This window comes from Antechinus flavipes, chromosome 3 (assembly GCF_016432865.1).
Source record: "Antechinus flavipes isolate AdamAnt ecotype Samford, QLD, Australia chromosome 3, AdamAnt_v2, whole genome shotgun sequence".
NCBI lineage: Eukaryota > Metazoa > Chordata > Mammalia > Dasyuromorphia > Dasyuridae > Antechinus > Antechinus flavipes.
In genome coordinates, this window is record NC_067400.1 from 216,844,065 (window position 1) to 216,863,288 (window position 19,224).

Consider the following 19,224-nt stretch of genomic DNA (forward strand, 5'->3'; position numbering starts at 1 on the left):
ATTTACAAGATAATTCATTTAATTATTTTAGGATCAATATGAATATGAATATTCTAATAGTCAAAGAACTATTTGAAAAATAGGAGTCACATTTTTTCTGTGACACAAATTCAGTCTTGATACCTAAATCAGGAAGAGCCAAAAGAGAAAGAAAACTATACATTAATTTCTCTAATGAATATTGATGCAAAAATTATAATTAACTTGCTAGCAAGCAATTTATAGCAATGTATCATGAAGATTGCACACTATGACCAGATTGGATTTATATCAGGAATGCAGGACTGTTTCAGTATTAGGAAAACTGTCATCACAGTTGGCTATATCAGTAACAAAAACAACCACATGATTATTTTGATAGTTGTAGAAAAAAAGCTTTTAATAAGATACAAAACTTACTCCTTTTAAAAACACTAGAAAGCTTAGGAAAAATGGAGCTGTTCTTAAAATAGAAGTAGTATGTATATAAAACAAAAAACATATATTATCTGTAATGAGATTAAACTAGAAGCCTTCCTGATAAAATCAGGGGCAAAGCAGAGATGTAGATTATCACCACTATTATTCAGTATATTACAAATATGGTAGGCAGAGAAATAAGACAAGAAAAAGAAATTAAAAGAATTAGCATGAGCAGTGAAGAAATAAAGCTATTATTTTTTGGTAGACAATAAGGATGCTTTACCTAGTGATTCTAAAGAGTCAACTAAAAAACCAATAGAAACAATTAAGAACTTCAGCAATGTTGAAGAATATAATATAAAACCACACAATCTTGAGCATTTCTATATATTGCCAATATAATTTAGTAAGATAGAGATAGAAATTCATTTAAAATAAATACAGGTAGTATAAAATATTTGACAGTCTAACTTTCAAGAGATGCATAGTAACTATGCATAGCAATTAAAAACATTCTTCACACAAATATAGTATAGCAACTCCTTTTGTGGTGACAAAGAAGCTGAGAGCATACTCATCCAATTGGAATAAGTTATTGTTTATGAATGGGATGTAAACTATATATTGTAAGAAATGAAGGAAATGATTTTAGAAAAATCTGGGATGACTTACCTGAACTGATGCCAAATAAAGTAAGCAGAACCACAAGAACAGTGTAAACAGTGCACAGTATCATTATAAAGATAAATGAGCTGTGAAGGACTTTTTAATTGCTCAACTCAGTGACAGCACAATTCAAAAGAACACAAGATGAAAAATTCTGTCTCACTTTAGATGGAGATCTGATGGACTCAGTATATAAATGGAAGAATCTTTTTCTTCTTTTTTTTTTTATTTTTAGAATATGACTCATGCAGAAATTTAACTTGTATGACTTAATATTTATAATGATTTTTATGTTTCTTGTCTACTCAATGCATGGGAAATACAGTTGGAGAGGGAGAGAATCTGAAATTGAGAAAATAAAATAAAATTGAATTTTAAAAATATGACTTAAAGTTGCAAGGGAAAGTAGAAACTTACATTGTTAGAGGGAGTTTCTTCAGCTAAGAGTTTTATAAACCAGGAAATTATAATTCCAATTCCTCTTCTTAAGTTTTATTACAAATTTAACAAAAATTTTAAAAGATGCAGTTTTCAGTTTAAAGGCAGTGATATTTTTGTAGGGCAGTGAATAGTCAATCTAGAAACTGAACAAAAATACATATTTTTAAAAAATGATCTATTACTAAATCTTGTTTTCATATATTTAATACCTGATCTCCTACTATAGTTCTGCACTCATTCATGGAGGTGATCCTAGGTTCTTGAAATCAAGACCTCTAGCAAGTCACTTAATCAACAAGCATTTGTTAAATACCATTTGTATACCAGGCAAGATGCCAAGTATTATGATTACCAATTTAAAAGTGCCTGCCTTAAGGACTTAAAAGATTTTGAAAAATAAATGCTACCTTAGAAATTTGGAATTTCATATCATTCTTTATAAAATTAAGGAGAAAGGAAATCTTACCTCTTTTAAAATATTCTTTGGGGGACATATATTTTATAGTACTCAATTTGTTTGATGTATGAGGTAAAATCTCCATTAAGATGGGCTAATTTCTGTAAAGAAGCCAAGGGTCTCTTCTACAAGGAAGAGTTCCAGTACCTAAAATAGTTTCATTTATATTCACTTATGATATTCATAAGATAGTACTTTGTATTAAAGTTATTTTGGATATAGGCTGTATTTTACATCTCACTCAGTTGGTAAGCTTCACTGGCATCTCCTGTTTCCTTATTGCATAGTAAATATTGGTATGTCATACTGTAAAGAACTGACTGGTATTTACTAACTCCTAGTTTGGGGTAAGATACTTTTTCTCAATGAGCCCCAGTTTCCTCATGTGTAAAACAAAAAGAGGGAACGAATAAAATGCTCCCAATTTGACAAAGTTATGGTGCGAAAGGCATTTTAGAACATCTTCATATAATGAAAGTGTGAGCTACTAGTATTATGAAAAATTATAAATATATGTCTAATGAATGAATTTTTGGGAAAAAATTTTAATATGTTTTTGTCTCTTGGTTCCATATTATAAACCTAATTTAGAGATAGTAAATTCAGTCTTAAAATGCAGGGTGATCCTGATCCAAAGGAACCAGAACAGTTCAAAAAAGTTTATTGATGGTTTGTGCTTTGAAACTATGAATGATAGCATAAGAGAATACTTTGAACAATGGAGCACTGTTACAGATTGTGTGGTGATGAAAGATCCCTGAATAAAACATTCCAGAAGTTTTGGCTTCATGACTAATTCTTGTATAATAGAAGTAAATGCGGCAATGCATGCTTGGCCTAAATAGTTTTGATGGGTATGTAGTGGAACCAAGAGAAATGTTTCTAGAGAGCATTCTGTAAAACCTAGTGCATATCTAACCATGAAGAAAATTTTTATTGGTTATATTAAAGAAATTACAGATGAATTTGATTTAAGGGACTACTTACTTTGAAAAGTATAGCAAGATCAAAACAAGAGAAGTTATGAAAAATAATGAAAAGAAGAGATTTACTTTTTGTAACTTTTGATGATCCATGATATAATTGACATAGTTGTCATTCAGAAATATTAATGGGCATAACTAAAGTGAAAAAGGCCTTTAAAAGCAAGAGATTCAGTCTGCTGCTTCACAGTTAATAGAGGTACCCTGGCAATTTTATGTGTCAATGAGGAAACTGGCTGTGATGGAAACTTTGGGGACAGAAATCGCTATAATGGTGATGGCGGTGATGGCAGCAGATGCAGTTATGGAGGTAGATAAATGCATATAATGCATTTGGTAGAGAGGGTTTCAACTATGGTCCTAGCACGCGCGCAAGCATATGCGCACGCATACACACACACACACACACACACACACACACACAACTTTGATAATAATCATGTTAAATTTTTTAAATTATGGTCACAAGCAGATGAAGAAATATTTTGAATCCAATAATTTCATGGTAGATTTTAAATACTTCTTTATCATGTTGATCAAATAATTTATATTCACTGTATAATTTGTTTATACTCACTGATTCTTACATAAGGCTTTGTTTTTGTTTTTGTTATGTTCAATTCTCCCCTTTCTCCTTTCTCCCCTTTCCCCCTTCTCCCCTTTCCCCCCCCCCCACTGAATTCCCAAAGCATCCTTCATTTTGGAAAAGGATATATAAACATGTTTTGTAGTGGCCAGGAAATTATTTTCTTTACTAATAGTATTTGAAAAGTTTTCATGTGATGAATATTTAAATTTTATAACAGTGAGACTTTGGGCAAACTATTTAATCCTCATTTCCTCATCTCTAAAGTGGGGACAGTAGTGTTCCTCTTTATCTCAGAGTTTTGAGGATCAAAGGAGATAATTTACATAAAATATTTTGCTACAATGCAAAATCCACACGTGTAACATGTTACCTAGTCTCTTTTTGGAGAGAAGTACCAGTCAGTCCATTTTGTTTATCATTGTTTTACTTGTTAGAACATATTCTTGTATATAATGGGTACATGCTACCCTATAATTTAGTAATCTATTCTGAAACATGGCAGAACAAGTTATCTCTCTCTTCCACATAATAATTATTTTACTATTCCAAGATAGTTACTATATACTTAGCTCTTCTCTTTAAACCTAGGCTAATTACAATTTTAAATTCATCATCATTTTACCAAGGTTCTGATCAAAATGATCTTAAACAGTGAAGACTATGACTTTCTTTTAAGGGCTCTTTGAAAACACTGTTAATGAGGGATGCACCACAGAGATTATAGCCTATGTATTTATTTCCTGTCATTTCTGTTGTTGTGACCTCTAATATTAGTGCCATTAAATTGAAATACTATGTAAGTACATTGCTTATTTTTCCTTTTATGTTGTAAGTTCATTGAAAATAGAAAAAATGCATGCATGTGTATGTTATATGCACATATGATACATGTTACATATATATTACAGATAAATATAGATGTAGTTATATATTCATAGAAGCTAGTAGCTTCCTTAATGTGTGAAAATTAATGCTGAAATGTTGGCTTCATATTCATTAGAACAGCTGGTATTTATATTTTGCTTTAAAATTTACAAAGTACTTTACTTTTTTTTCAGGGTAATTCATTTTATTTTATTATTATTATTTTTTAAATTTTTATTTAATAATTACTTTATATTGACAGAATCCATGCCAGGGTAATTTTTTTTTTTTACAACATTATCCTTTGCACTCGTTTCTGTTCCAATTTTTTCCCCCTCCCTCCCTCCACTCCCTCCCCTAGATGGCAAGCAGTCCTTTATATGTTGGATATGTTGCAGTATATCCTAGATACAATATATGTTTGCAGAACCGAACAGTTCTCTTGTTGCATAGAGAGAATTGGATTCAGAAGGTATAAATAACCCGGGAAGAAAAACAAAAATGCAGATAGTTCACATTCATTTCCCAGTGTTCTTTCTTTGGGTGTAGCTGCTTTTGTCCGTCATTTATCAATTGAAACTCAGTTAGGTCTCTTTGTCAAAGAAATCCACTTCCATCAAAATATGTCCTCATACAATATCGTTGTCGAAGTGTATAATGATCTCCTGGTTCTGCTCATTTCACTTAGCATCAGTTCATGTAAGTCTTGCCAATCCTCTCTGTATTCATCCTGCTGGTCATTTCTTACAGAACAATAATATTCCATAACATTCATATACCACAATTTACCCAGCCATTCTCCAATTGATGGGCATCCATTCATTTTCCAGTTTCTAGCCACTACAAATAGGGCTGCTACAAACATTTTGGCACATACAGGTCCCTTTCCCTTCTTTAGTATTTCTTTGGGATATAAGCCCAATAGAAACACTGCTGGATCAAAGGGTATGCACAATTTGATAATTTTTTGGGCATAATTCCAGATTGCTCTCCAGAATGGTTGGATTCGTTCACAACTCCACCAACAATGCATTAGTGTCCCAGTTTTCCCGCATCCCCTCCAACATTCATCATTATTTTTTCCTGTCATCTTAGCCAATCTGACAGGTGTGTAGTGGTATCCCAGAGTTGTCTTAATTTGCATTTCTCTGATCAATAATGATTTGGAACACTCTTTCATATGAGTGGTAATAGTTTCAATTTCATCCTCTGAAAATTGTCTGTTCATATCCTTTGACCATTTATCAATTGGAGAATGGCTTGATTTCTTATAAATTTGAGTCAGTTCTCTATATATTTTGGAAATGAGGCCTTTATCAGAACCTTTAACTGTGAAGATGTTTTCCCAGTTTGTTGCTTCCCTTCTAATCTTGTTTGCATTAGTTTTGTTTGTACAAAAGCTTTTTAATTTGATGTAATCAAAATTTTCTATTTTGTGATCAGTAATGGTCTCTAGTTCATCTTTGGTCACAAATTTCTTTCTCCTCCACAAGTCTGAGAGATAAAATATTCTATGTTCCTCTAATTTATTTATAATCTCGTTCTTTATGCCTAGGTCATGGACCCATTTTGATCTTATCTTGGTATATAGTGTTAAGTGTGGGTCCATGCCTAATTTCTGCCATACTAATTTCCAATTACCCCAGCAGTTTTTATCAAATAATGAATTCTTTTCCCAGAAGTTAGGGGCTTTGGGTTTGTCAAACACTAGATTGCTATAGTTGACTATTCTGTCTTGTGAACCTAACCTTTTCCACTGATCCACTAATCTATTTCTTAGCCAATACCAAATGGTTTTGGTGACTGCTGCTTTATAATATAATTTTAGATCAGGTACAGCTAGGCCACCTTCATTTGATTTTTTTTTCATTAATTCCCTTGAGATTCTCGACTTTTTATTGTTCCATATGAATTTTGTTGTTATTTTTTCTAGATCATTAAAATATTTTCTTGGAAGTCTGATTGGTATAGCACTAAATAAATAGATTAGTTTAGGGAGTATTGTCATCTTTATTATGTTCGCTCGGCCGCCGATCCAAGAGAACTTAATATTTTTCCAATTATTTAAGTCTAACTTTATTTGTGTGGAGACTTTTTTATAATTTTGCTCATAATAATTCCTGACTTTCCTTTGGTAGATAGATTCCCAAATATTTTATGGTATCAACAGTTATTCTGAATGGAATTTCTCTTTGTATCTCTTGCTGTTGGGTTTTGTTGGTGATGTATAAAAATGCTGAGGATTTATGGGGATTTATTTTGTAGCCAGCTACTTTGCTAAAATTATGAATTTTTTCTAATAGCTTTTTAGTAGAATCTCTGGGGTTCTCTAGGTATACCATCATATCATCTGCAAAGAGTGATAGTTTGGTTTCCTCATTGCCTACTCTAATTCCTTTAATATCTTTCTCGACTCTTATTGCCGAGGCTAGTGTTTCTAATACGATATTAAATAATAATGGTGAGAGTGGGCAACCTTGCTTCACTCCAGATCTTACTGGGAAAGGTTCCAGTTTTTCGCCATTGCATATGATGCTTACTGATGGTTTTAAATATATGCTCCTGACTATTTTAAGGAAAAGTCCATTTATTCCTATGCTCTCAAGTGTTTTTATTAGGAATGGATGTTGGATTTTATCAAATGCTTTTTCTGCATCTATTGAGATGATCATATGCTTTTTGTTTGGTTGGTTATTGATATGGTCAATTATGCTAATAGTTTTCCTAATATTGAACCAGCCCTGCATTCCTGGTATAAATCCTACTTGGTCATAGTGTATTATCCTGGTGACGATTTTCTGTAATCTTTTTGCTAATATTTTATTTAAGATTTTAGCATCAATATTCATTAGGGAGATTGGTCTATAATTTTCTTTCTCTGTTTTCAGCCTACCTGGTTTAGGTATCAGTACCATGTCTGTGTCATAAAAGGAGTTTGGTAGGACTCCTTCAATCCCTATTTTTTCAAATAGTTTATATAACATTGGAGTTAATTGTTCTTTAAATGTTTGGTAGAATTCACATGTAAATCCATCTGGTCCTGGGGATTTTTTCTTAGGGAGTTGATTGATAGTTTGTTCTATTTCTTTTTCTGAGATGGGACTGTTTAGGATATTTACTTCTTCCTCTGTTAGTTTGGGCAAGCTATATTTTTGGAGGTATTTTTCTATTTCATTTAAGTTGTCGAATTTATTGGCATAAAGTTGGGCAAAGTAACTCCTAATTATTGCTCTAATTTCCTCTTCGTTAGTGGCGAGTTCTCCCTTTTCATTTTTATGACTAACAATTTGATTTTCCTCTTTCCTTTTTTTAATCAGATTTACTAAGGGTTTGTCTATTTTGTTGGTTTTTTCCTAGAACCAACTCTTAGTTTTATTAATTAATTCAGTAGTTTTTTTACTTTCAATTTTATTGATCTCTCCTTTTATTTTTAGAATTTCAAGTTTAGTGTTTGACTGGGGGTTTTAATTTGTTCCTTTTCTAGCATTTTTAGTTGCAAACCCAATTCATTGACCTTCTCTTTCTCTATTTTATACAAATAGGCCTCTAGAGATATGAAATTTCCCCTTATTACCGCTTTGGCTGCATCCCATACATTTTGGTATGATGTCTCATTATTATCGTTTTCTTGGGTGAAGTTATTAATTATGTCTATGATTTGCTGTTTCACCCAATCATTCTTTAGTATGAGATTATTTAGTTTCCAATTATTTTTTGGTCTACTTCCCCCTGGTTTTTTGTTGAATGTAATTTTCATTGCATCGTGGTCTGAAAAGGATGCATTTACAATTTCTGCCTTACTGCATTTGAGTTTGAGGTTTTTATGTCCTAATACATGGTCAGTTTTTGTATAGGTTCCATGAACTACTGAAAAGAAAGTGTATTCTTTTCTGTCTCCATTACATTTTCTCCAGAGATCTATCATATCTAACTTTTCTAGTATTCTATTTACCTCTTTGACTTCTTTCTTATTTATTTTGTGGTTTGATTTATCTAATTCTGAGAGTGCAAGGTTAAGATCTCCCACTATTATACTTTTACTGTCTATTTCTTCTTGCAGCTCTCTTAGTTTCTCTTTTAAGAATTTAGATGCTACACCACTTGGTGCATATATGTTTAATATAGATAGTGCTTCATTATCCATGCTACCCTTTAGCAAGATATAGTACCCTTCCTTATCTCTTTTAATTAGATCAATTTTTGCCTTAGCTTGATCTGAGATCAGGATGACTACCCCTGCTTTTTTGACTTCACCTGAAGCATAGTAGATTTTGCTCCAACCTTTTACCTTTAACCTGCATGTATCTCCCCGCTTCAGGTGTGTTTCCTGTAAACAACATATTGTAGGATTCTGGCTTTTAATCCATTCTGCTAACCGCTTCCTCTTTATGGGGGAGTTTACCCCGTTCACATTTATGGTTAGAATGACCAATTCTGTATTACTTGCCATCTTGTTAACCCCGGTTTATGCTTTTCTACCTTCTTTCCCCTTTCCCCCCTTCCCAGTATTAAGCTTGTGAGTATCACTTGCTTCTCACAGCTCTCCCTTTTTAGTATCCCTCCCCCCGCCTTAGAGTTCCTCCTCCTATCTTACCCCTTTCCCTCCCAGTTCCCGTATTCCCTTCCGCTTAGCTTATTCCTTCCCTTTTCACTTTTCCCTTCTCTCTTTTCAATGAGGTGGGAGAAGTTTCACCATAGATTGAATATGTCTTAAGATTTTTCACTTAAAGCCAATTCTGAAGGCAGTAAGATACCCACTATATTCATCCCCTTCCATTCTTTCTCTCAGATATAATAGGTTTCCTATGCCTCTTCATGGGATGTACTACCCCCACTTTACCCTTTTTCTGGTACAATGTCCTTTCCACATCAATTTCTAGAACAAGGTATACATGTATTCTTTATACATCTATATAGTCGAAATATAGTTCCCAAGATTAATCTTTACCTTTTTAGATTTCTCTTGAGTTCTATATTTGTAGATCAAACTTTTTGTTAAGTTCTGGCTTTTTCATCAGAAATAGATGAAATTCGCTTACTTCGTTGAATGTCCATCTTTTCTTCCCTGGAAAAAGATGCTCATTCTCGCTGGGTAAGTTATTTTTGGTTGCATATCAAGTTCCTTAGCCTTTCAGAATATCATATTCCAGGCCCTTCGATCTTTTAATGTGGATGCTGCCAGATCCTGGGTGATCCTTATTGTGGCTCCTTGATACTTGAATTGGGTTTTTCTAGCCGCTTGCAATATTTTTTCCTTCATCTGAGGGTTCTGGCATTTGGCCACTATATTCCTTGGTGTTTTGATTTTAGGATCCCTTTCAGTGGGTGATCGATGAATCCTTTCAATGTTTATTTTTTCCTCTGTTCCTATGACTTCTGGGCAGTTCTCTTTGATAATTTCCTGGAAAATAGTGTCCAGGCTCTTTTTTTCATCATGTTTTTCTGGAAGTCCAATGATTCTCAGATTGTCTCTCCTGGATCTGTTTTCCAGGTCTGTTGTCTTCCCCAGAAGGTATTTCACATTCTTTTCCATTGTTTGATTTTTTTGGATTTGCTTGACTGATTCTTCTTGTCTCCTCGAGTCATTCAATTCCACTTGTTCAATTCTGATTTTCAGTGAAGTATTTTCTTCACTCACTTTTTTAAAATCTTTTTCTAATTGTCCCATTGAGTTCTTTTGTTCTGTGGATTTTTTTTTCCATTTCGCCAATTTTGTTTTCCAGTTCACCAATCCTATTTTTCAGGGATTTTACTTCTTTATCCACTCTCTCTTTAACTGACTTCTTCAGGCTCTTTTGCCAAGCCTCCCTCTCCTTTTCCCATTTTTCTTCTAGCTCCCTTGTGAGAGCCTTTTTAATTACTTCTATGAGGTTCATCTGTGCTGAGGAACAGATGATCTCCTCCTTTGGGGATTCACCTGGGGACTGTCTGTTTTTAGTCTCCTCAGGATTTAGAGTCTGCTCTTTATCTGTATAGAAGCTGTCAAGGGTTAAAGTCCTCTTCAGTTTCTTGCTCATTCTGTCTAATAATCAAAGACAAACTAGCAAAGAAAAACAGAAAAAACTGGAGTCTTTCTTTGGGGGAGGGGCTTGGTGTGTTATCGAGCTTCCTCTCCAGACTGCAGGGGGCAGCAGTGAGGCACTAGAAGGACTGTGTTGCGCCTGCGCTCTGAGATCCCAGAGCGTGCTGAGTCACTGTGGGGGGGGGGGGGGGGGAGGAAGGGGGGTGGCCAGGTCCTGAGAGACTCCAGCTGTTTGGGGTTCTATTCTTCGGCCCCGGTGTTTTTAGCTTCTCTGCTGGGCTGCTGACTTGCTGCAGGAGCAAAGTATCCAGTCCTGTAGCGAAGCTCTCCCCGCAGAGACGGCTGCGATCACTCCCCACCGCCTCTCCAGTCTGCTCCCGTGCTGTCACTGCCCGCCGCCTGCGCCCGATCTAAAACCGTCCCAGCCCTCCAGTAAAGACAGACCTTTCTTGGAGAATCTCAAGGATGGCTTCTCTTGTTAACTATTTGTGGGTTTTTTTTAGTCAAGCATTAATTCAGAGGCTTTTAATGAAATGGATAGTGAGAGAAAGCATGGAGCTACACAACTGTGTGCCTCCTCTCCGCCATCTTAACCGGAAGTCTACAAAGTACTTTATAAAGATCTCACTTTGTCTTATAATTACTCTAAATATGGTGCCCTAGAAAATATGTATTATTATTTTCATTTTTCACATATGAAGAAACTAAGGCCGAGTGACTTATCCAGGTCAGAGAGCTAAGTGTCTGAGATTAGATTTGAGAACAAGTTAGTCCTGACTGAAGTGACCACAGATGATCTTATATAACCGTCCCTGAACAAACATTTTTAGGGAAAAGTCCCTGCTATATTTTAGGATAGCTCCAATTATTTATTTTTCCTCTTATGTCAACTTTCTCTGTAGTTTCTACCAATAAGTCCTAATTCTGCCCTCTGAGGTACATTAAGTTCTATTTTATATGACGACCTTTTAAATACTTAATCTTAAAATTTAAATACTTAAATCTAAAACTGAATATAATATCATAAATGCATTCTGATCAGAGTATACTAAAAAATGCTGTCTCCACATTTTTTTTTTTAAATGATGACTAATTGTAAAGGACAGGAACTTTGGAGAAATATACTTAAGGCTCAGTATGATTGATTTAATCCTTCAACAAGGTGTTAACTTAATGGAATTGATAAGACAATGGTGATCTAATTTTCTCTAGTTCAGTATGATTGATTTAATCTTACAACAAATAATGGTTTCCTAGTGATATAATGATTGGTTTATACTCAGTATACTATAATGATGTAATTGTAATAGAGTGTATAAACTGGGACAAACTTAGCCAAGGACAGGCTTCAAGATAAGAGATCTTCCTGGTGGTTCTCCTGCCTCCTGCACTGAAACCAAGACCCATTCCTGAGAGCCTCCAGAAAACTTGCTGGGCCCCAGGTGAAGGAGACACACTGTGAAGGAGACAATAAAGACTTTGGACTTTATCCCTGACTATTCTTTGGTGATTATTCTGCTGAGACCAAAATTGGTCCCAAGACCTCCAGAAAGCTAACCAGGACATTACAACTAATTAATTTGTTAAGGGTTGTTATTGTTGTTGTTGTTGTTTGTTTGGCTTTCAAGTAACTTTATTGACTTGTTTAGTTCATTACATCCTTTTATTTTTGTTTTCTAAAGAATCACTGGGATTACCTTCCTGTTACTCTCACCAAGCTGCTCCCCAAATATAATACAAATATTTTCCCCTGGCCTTTAATTTCCTTCATTCTTTGCCCATAATTTATCGTTCCAGCTTTGTCTTCCTTTACTGTCTTTTCCATATGTTGTGTTCCACCTAAAAAGAACTATTTACTTTTCCTTCAAATGACTTGTGCTTGAGTTTCTTTCTTCTTCCTCTCAAAATAATTAATTTATTTCATTTTTAAGAGTTTCTAATCCTTTTTGTGTAAACTTTCACTAGAGACTATAGAACTTGGAATTCTAGCTATCCTTTCTTTAAACTCTGAAATCAAAAGTCACCTCAAAGAACTTAAAATTTCGTGGTGGACAGACAAGAAATATGCATCTGTAACAGATAAATGTGGAGATAACTATACTATAATCTGGCTTTAAAATTTTACTCAGATTATGGAAAATTATTCAAAAAAAAATAAAAGTTTGTCATCCATACAAGGCAAATTCAGCAAACAAGTTTCCTCTTTCAGGTAGGCTGCTAAGACTACAAGGTCATTTGGACTCTTGTATTCTTAGTTAAATGACCTTTATAATTTCTGAACTGGAGAGATGGGAAGAAAGGAGAAGAAGAATGAAAAGAGGGAGTAGAAAATTTTATACACTTTATCCTGTACAGGATTAAAAGAAACAAGGAAGTTGGCAAACCTGACAGGGGAAAAGAACAAATCACTAGATCTAGAACTGGTTGAATACTCAACTGTTTTCTCACCTTTCAGTTCAGTTTATAGTTGTATTCTGTGCAGAGCTATCTAAGAACAATTTAGCTTTATTAACACTAATGACATGAATAGCCCTTAATTCCAGAAGGATATTACTTTAAGGTCAGAGAGTAATTAATAAAGTGAATTGTTGACATTTAAATAGCTTTCCTGAAACCTCTGATACCCCAAACTGAAGCTATTCCAAATCTCTAACTAACAAGAGCAGTAGAACCTAAAGTGAAAAGTTCTCTGTTTCTCAAGCACCCAGGTGTTAGCATATCCAGATGTGAGTATTTCCTGATTTTCCATATTAAAGGGGACTGATAAATAAAGGCTAGCCAACCCAGATCTAAACAAATAGTATACCACTTGATTGGTAGTATGTTTAGAAAATCAAAGTATCATAAGGTACAAAGATAGTTGTTAAAAACCTTGCTTCATAATATATTATTCATTTATATCTATATGGTAGTTATTGTAACACGTTTAGTACCTTTTTTTGTTGTTTCTGGCTAGACTTTTGGTTTCATTGATTTAGGAAACTTCAAATGAAGAAACTCTCCTACCCTCTCCACCAATGCATCCCAATAAATGTTCTACAATTTACAGTAAGTAAATTATAACTTTGAATAATTCTGTGTCCCACATACAGTAGGTAATCCAGATTGGTCTGTGAAAGCTGTAGAAATAACTTCCATCTAGTAGTGACCCATTCACTTTGCATTTCTAGAGTTATAAAATTATATGTCCCCTTTTAAAATCTGCCTGTTTCATTGATAGGAAAGAAAAAATAATCATTTTGATTCAGAAATAATACTAAAAGGGACCACTTGAAAATAGTTCAACCCCAACTCATTCCTCTTTCACCACTCCAAGAAAGTTCTCCTAGAGAGGCTAAGTAACTTTGCCGAAGACATATAGATAGTTAGTGGCAAAACTGAGACTTAAACCTAGAAGCTCTGACTAAAACAGTGATTAAAAGCAATAAACAAGTATTATACTTAGTAAATATTATAGGATTCATATGAAAGAGATTGTAACATCTCTCACACCCAGTCCTTTCTCTAAACTCACACACCTTTACAACATATATTATCCCAGCCTTGAGTTTCTCACCACTGTAGTCCATCCTATATACTGCTGCCAGATTACTTTCCTTTAAGCACAGATCTGACCACTTTTCTATTCTATCAATTCTAGTGCCTTTCTCTTGTCCCTAGGATAAAATATAAGCTCCTCTATTTAGTTTTTAAAGCCCTAAACAGTATGGCCCCACTTCTTTTAAATCATTTTTTTCTTCAAATCTTTTTAGCCTTCGCCAGAAATGCACTTTCTCCTTACCTCCATCTTATAGAGTTTTCAAGATGCATCTTTGGCAATATCTTCTACAGGAAGCCTTGCCCTGATCACACCAATTCCTAGCTCCCTTCCTCCCATTTAACTACTATATGTACATTGATTTACATATGTATGGATGCATATATATTTTATGTGTATTTCACCATTAAAATGGTAAGATAAGTTTATTATTAGCAGATATTTAACTCTGTACTTGTATGCATAGAACCTAGCACCTTTACTAGCATGTAGTAAAAAGCTTCCTTAATAAATATCTGCTGATTGATAGAGTGAAAATCCTTGGAGGAAATTTTTTGGGGCAGGAAGGAGTTGAGGTGATTCTTGAGCAAGAAATGAAAACTCTTACCCAAGGAGAGGATTCCAAGGAAAAGGAGAAATATGAGTTAAAAATACAAAGATAAAAATGAACCTGTTAAACTTAGAAAACAGGATTTGAGTGAAGATGATCAGTTTGAAAAGTGTGAAATGCAATTGAATGGGGATTTAATAATCAAAATCTTCAAACTTTGATTTCATTATTGGTTTTGGCCATCATCTTTTGGTTTGTACATGGTAGTACCTTGCTACTTTCTGAAATACAGATCAATAAATAGGTATTGAGAATATGTTGATGATCTGTTTACAAATTAATGGTTTACTTTATTATTTTACTGAAGATGTGTATATGTTATAACCTTGGGGCTAGTTATCAATTAGTTAAGATCTCAGTGCTTGAGGTAACAGTCCAAGAACAAGTTGAAAAGATGACGTCCTTCATTGGGAGAGCTTTCCTCATCTAGAAGTTTCCTATAACAATAGATCCAATCCTAGTTCCAATAGACTTATGATGAAAAATGGCATCCACATCCAGAAAAGAAATATGGAGACTGAATGGAGATTTAAGCATACTATTTTCGCTCTGTTCTATTTTTCTTTCTCATGGTTTTTCCTTTTTGTTCTGGTTTTCTTTCACAACATGACTGATATGGAAATATGTTTTACATGATTGTACATGTATAACCTATATCAGATTGCTGTCTTAGGGAAGAAGAAGCAAGGGAGAAAAATTTAGAACTCAAAATCTTACAAAAATGAATGTTAAAATTGTCTTTCCATGTAATTGGAAAATATAAAGTGCTATTAAGTAGGATTAAAAAGGATTGAATTATTTAAATTGCCATTTCATTTTTGAACTGTGTTTCAAAAGCCCTTGATAGAATGTAGTTTTTATTGTAAAATGGCACAAGAAGGTATACACTTGCTATTTCTTTTTTTCTGCATTTATTTATGAAGCTTTTAATGCCCTAAGATAGTCAGCTTTTTGTAAAGGTACCATGTGCAGGTGAGAGACAGTAATTTGCTGTTTGCTGTTTCCATAAATATTCTCCAAACAAACAGAACAAAACAAAAACAAAGAAGCAAACAAAAAAATAATAGGTATTATCCTTCTCATGATAAATTCTAATATCAGTGAGAAAACAATTTATCTAAAATTATTTATTTTCAGTAATTGATTACCACTGATGCAAAGAAAACTTTTGTGTTCATAACATTCTTATTATTAACGTTAACATATTATTAACATTAACATTTTTCTTTTGGATATCAGATTTTAAAGAATAAGTTATATATTTTATAAATAATAATTGGTCATCAATAATAATATTGATGGGTAAATAATTGGTCATCAATATTGGATTTCTCTGATAAAATAAGACAGCTGAAGGGACCCCAAATTATTTTTTGAAATAGAAAAAGGATTAATTTCCAAGAAAAATCCAAATGTGTAGGTTCTATGTGAAAATATATTAGTGTTATATACGTATTTTATAAGTCAAATAAAATTATCTCTGAAGCCTATATCCATTCCAGGTTATCTTACTCAGTGATTCCAAAAACATATGCGGCATGAAAGAGTAATCCTTTTCTATTTATATTCCACAGAACTATTGATTGAATTAATTTTTTGTTATTCATATAATCAAATGCTGTCTCAGGAATGCCTGGAAATTTCTTGAGACTTATGACTCAAGATTCCTCAGAAGTTCTTAGTGTGTTGTCCTCCAGATTTACACAACTATATAAAAAGAAATGATCAGAGTAACCTTGCATGTAAATGTGACCTCCTCATTACTTCACAGAGTCACAGTGTCTATGTCCATCTGTCAGTTACAGAAGCATATTCTTTCACTTGATTGAATCTTGAATAGGAGCAAAGAATTTAAAATTCATTTTCTCCCTTCTTCTTGTCCTTCCTGTCTCCTCCTCTTCAGGCCCCCTACTTCTCCTTTTCACTTTGAAGTAACCTTGTCTCAAGTGTAATCTACTTTTAAAAAATCACTACTGGGTCTCATCTTAAATTAAAACATTGTTTATATAACTGCAGAGAATTCTGAATATTCTAACTAATGCATTGAAGGGCATTTGAGATTTGCAAATGGGCTCATTGCCCTTCTAGTTACTGTCTAAAATAATCTGGCAAATTATTTTTACTTTAACGTTGCACCTGTTCCAGAGGAAATCACACTACACTCTTCCATCTGTCCTAGTCATCACTCCATTTTGTATATAAAAAGTAACAAATGGGTACTAGTTTATGGAAGAGTGAAGGAAGGAATTTCTTGTTTATATATAGTTGGCTGAAGTTTATATTATGCAGATACTTGAAATTAATTATCCAAGGCATGATATTCATAGTTATGGAATGAGCTGTGTACTCATTCATAGATTTTTGCACTCATCATCATAGAATGATCCATTCAAGGATTTATGAATACATTTTTAGTGGTACTATTCACCCTACTGTAACAAAACAGAACAAAACATGAGTATTCTGTATAGCTAATAGAATGAAGGGGGAAGATTTGATCTCCCCAGAAAGCAAATTTAATACTTCCTACATAGCTGTCCTTCTAGTTCAGCTAAATGGATGTATACCCTAATTTTAAAAATTAAGTATGGTTAATGATTGCTATTGATACTTTTCTAGATACTTAAGACAAATTTAATTGGATATAATCTCTCCCCTCCCCCCAAGTAAAACCCTAGCATTTTTCTTTAAATTTGCAAAGATATTTAACACAGCAGGAATTCAAAACTGCAAATACTGTAGCTGTTTAAGATGCATTTATTCAATTCTATTTTGATAAGACTGCTGGTAAATGGGTCACTCTGCAACTCATTTTCCATCATTTTAAAAAATTTTTTGTATCTAATATCAAAAAGAAAAATGCAAATTGCCTAAGCAATAACCCAGAAGCTATTTTATAGTGATATGTTAGTAAAGCTGCAATGGGGTTGCTTTAAAATTTATTTATATAATTTGGTTCTATGAACATAAATGGTAAATAGCTTTTTTAGTTCTCTATTATTTATGTCGTACATGTGTGTGTGTCTGATATTTCCCATGTAACAGAAATAAGCCAATGAGATAGTGATTTATGTTATCAGAATTGCTCATTATGTGTGTGTGTGTGTGTATACACACATGTATATATTCTTTTTTTTCCCCAGAAGCAATTGGGGTTAAGTGACTTGCCCAGGATCACACAGCTAGGAAGTGTTAAGTATCTGAGATCATATTTTGCACTCAGGTCCTCCTGACTTCAGGGATAATGCTTTATCCACTACACCACCTAGTTGCTCCCTGAAATATTTTTTAAAACATTTAATTACTAAAGGAATTAGAGTAGGCAGTGAGGAAACCAGAATTCAGAATAAATAAGGATATTGAAGGAAATTATTAGACTACTTTGATTTCCCCTTTTGTACTGGATAAAAAACTTCAAGTTTTGTATCTTGTTTTAAAAAATTTTGCGAGGTGATTTTTTTAATAACAGTTTGGGAATAATTCGTATTATTTTAGATCTGAATTTTATGGGAAGTATATTTAAGTAGGAAAAAACCTGACAGATTTTTTTTTTAAGTTTTCCTTTCCCCTTAATTCATTACTTAAGATTGAAGAAACAAAGTGTGTGTGTGTGTGTGTGTGTGTGTGTGTGAAGCCAAAAAATATAAACAGATGGCATGATAGGTGATGCAGTGAATAAAGTGAATAAGCCTAGGTCAGGAAGACAGGAAGATCTGAGTTTTAATTTAACCTCAGACACTTAGATTTCACTTGCCCTGTGGATAAATCACTTAAACTCTATTTGCCACAGTTTCCTCATTTGTAAAATAAGGTTAGTAATAGCATCTAACTCCTGGGGTTGTTGTGAAAAATAAATGTTGTCATTATAAAAAGCACTTAGTAACCTGCCTGGCACAATTAATTAATGTTAGCTATTATTATGATACCTTTTAAGGCGAAAACTTAAGCAAACAAGTCTTAAGTATATAATAGACATAAAATAACATCTCTTCTCAAACCAAATATCCCCATTTTCTTCAAATAGGCTACAAACAAGGTTTCCAGTCCCCTGATATATAAATGCAACAGAATTTTTCAATATTCCTAGATGGTAGTGTTCAGAAGTGAACACAATATTCAAGCCATGATCCAAGCAGAGAAGAATGCAATGAAATTTTCAATTCTTTCATTTTATAGCCTCTCTTCTCTTAATGCAACCCAAGTCCATAAATTTTTTTGCCTGTCATACTGAACTTGCTGCCCACTAAAACCCCCAGATTTTTTTCATATAGACTGTTGCTAGCCACATATCAGTCGTTTTTTATTTCAGCAGTTATTTGTTTTTAAGTATGAGACCTTAAAAAAAATTTAGGTATTAGACAAATTTTTGCCATTGTTTAAAACATTCATAAGAATAGCGATAGATTCTCTAAGACATTTGATTGCCTCAAAGTTGAGTAAATATATTATCAACTTTTTTTCTTGTCCATTTACTTACAATAAATCCCTCTGTCATCTAGTCCACATTCCTTTATATTGTCCAGATTATTTTCTGAAATCCAAATATGCTTTCACAGGATTAGATAGTATCAAAATTGGACTATAAATCAGAAGTCTAACTGGATTTCCTACATGAATAAGAAACTTATTTGCATTCTTCTTGACAAAAGGTT

The 19,224-nt window shown here is 33.5% G+C and overlaps 1 protein-coding gene and 1 pseudogene across 2 annotated transcripts in view; both read left to right on the top strand.

Moving 5' to 3' along the window:
* Positions 1-19,224, top strand: part of PUDP (pseudouridine 5'-phosphatase) — a 168,323-nt gene that overhangs the window by 133,601 nt on the left and 15,498 nt on the right. Inside the window, exon 4 of one of the 2 annotated variants that reach the window (XM_051984568.1) lies at positions 13,403-13,495. The exons of the other annotated variant lie outside the window; for it this stretch is intronic. Within the exon in view, the coding sequence (XP_051840528.1) occupies positions 13,403-13,480 (78 nt within the window). The 3' untranslated portion in view covers positions 13,481-13,495. Of the gene's footprint in view, positions 1-13,402; positions 13,496-19,224 lie in introns of those variants that run through there. 2 annotated transcript variants of the gene reach the window in all.
* On the top strand, positions 2,580-3,277 carry LOC127553366 (heterogeneous nuclear ribonucleoprotein A3-like; annotated as a pseudogene).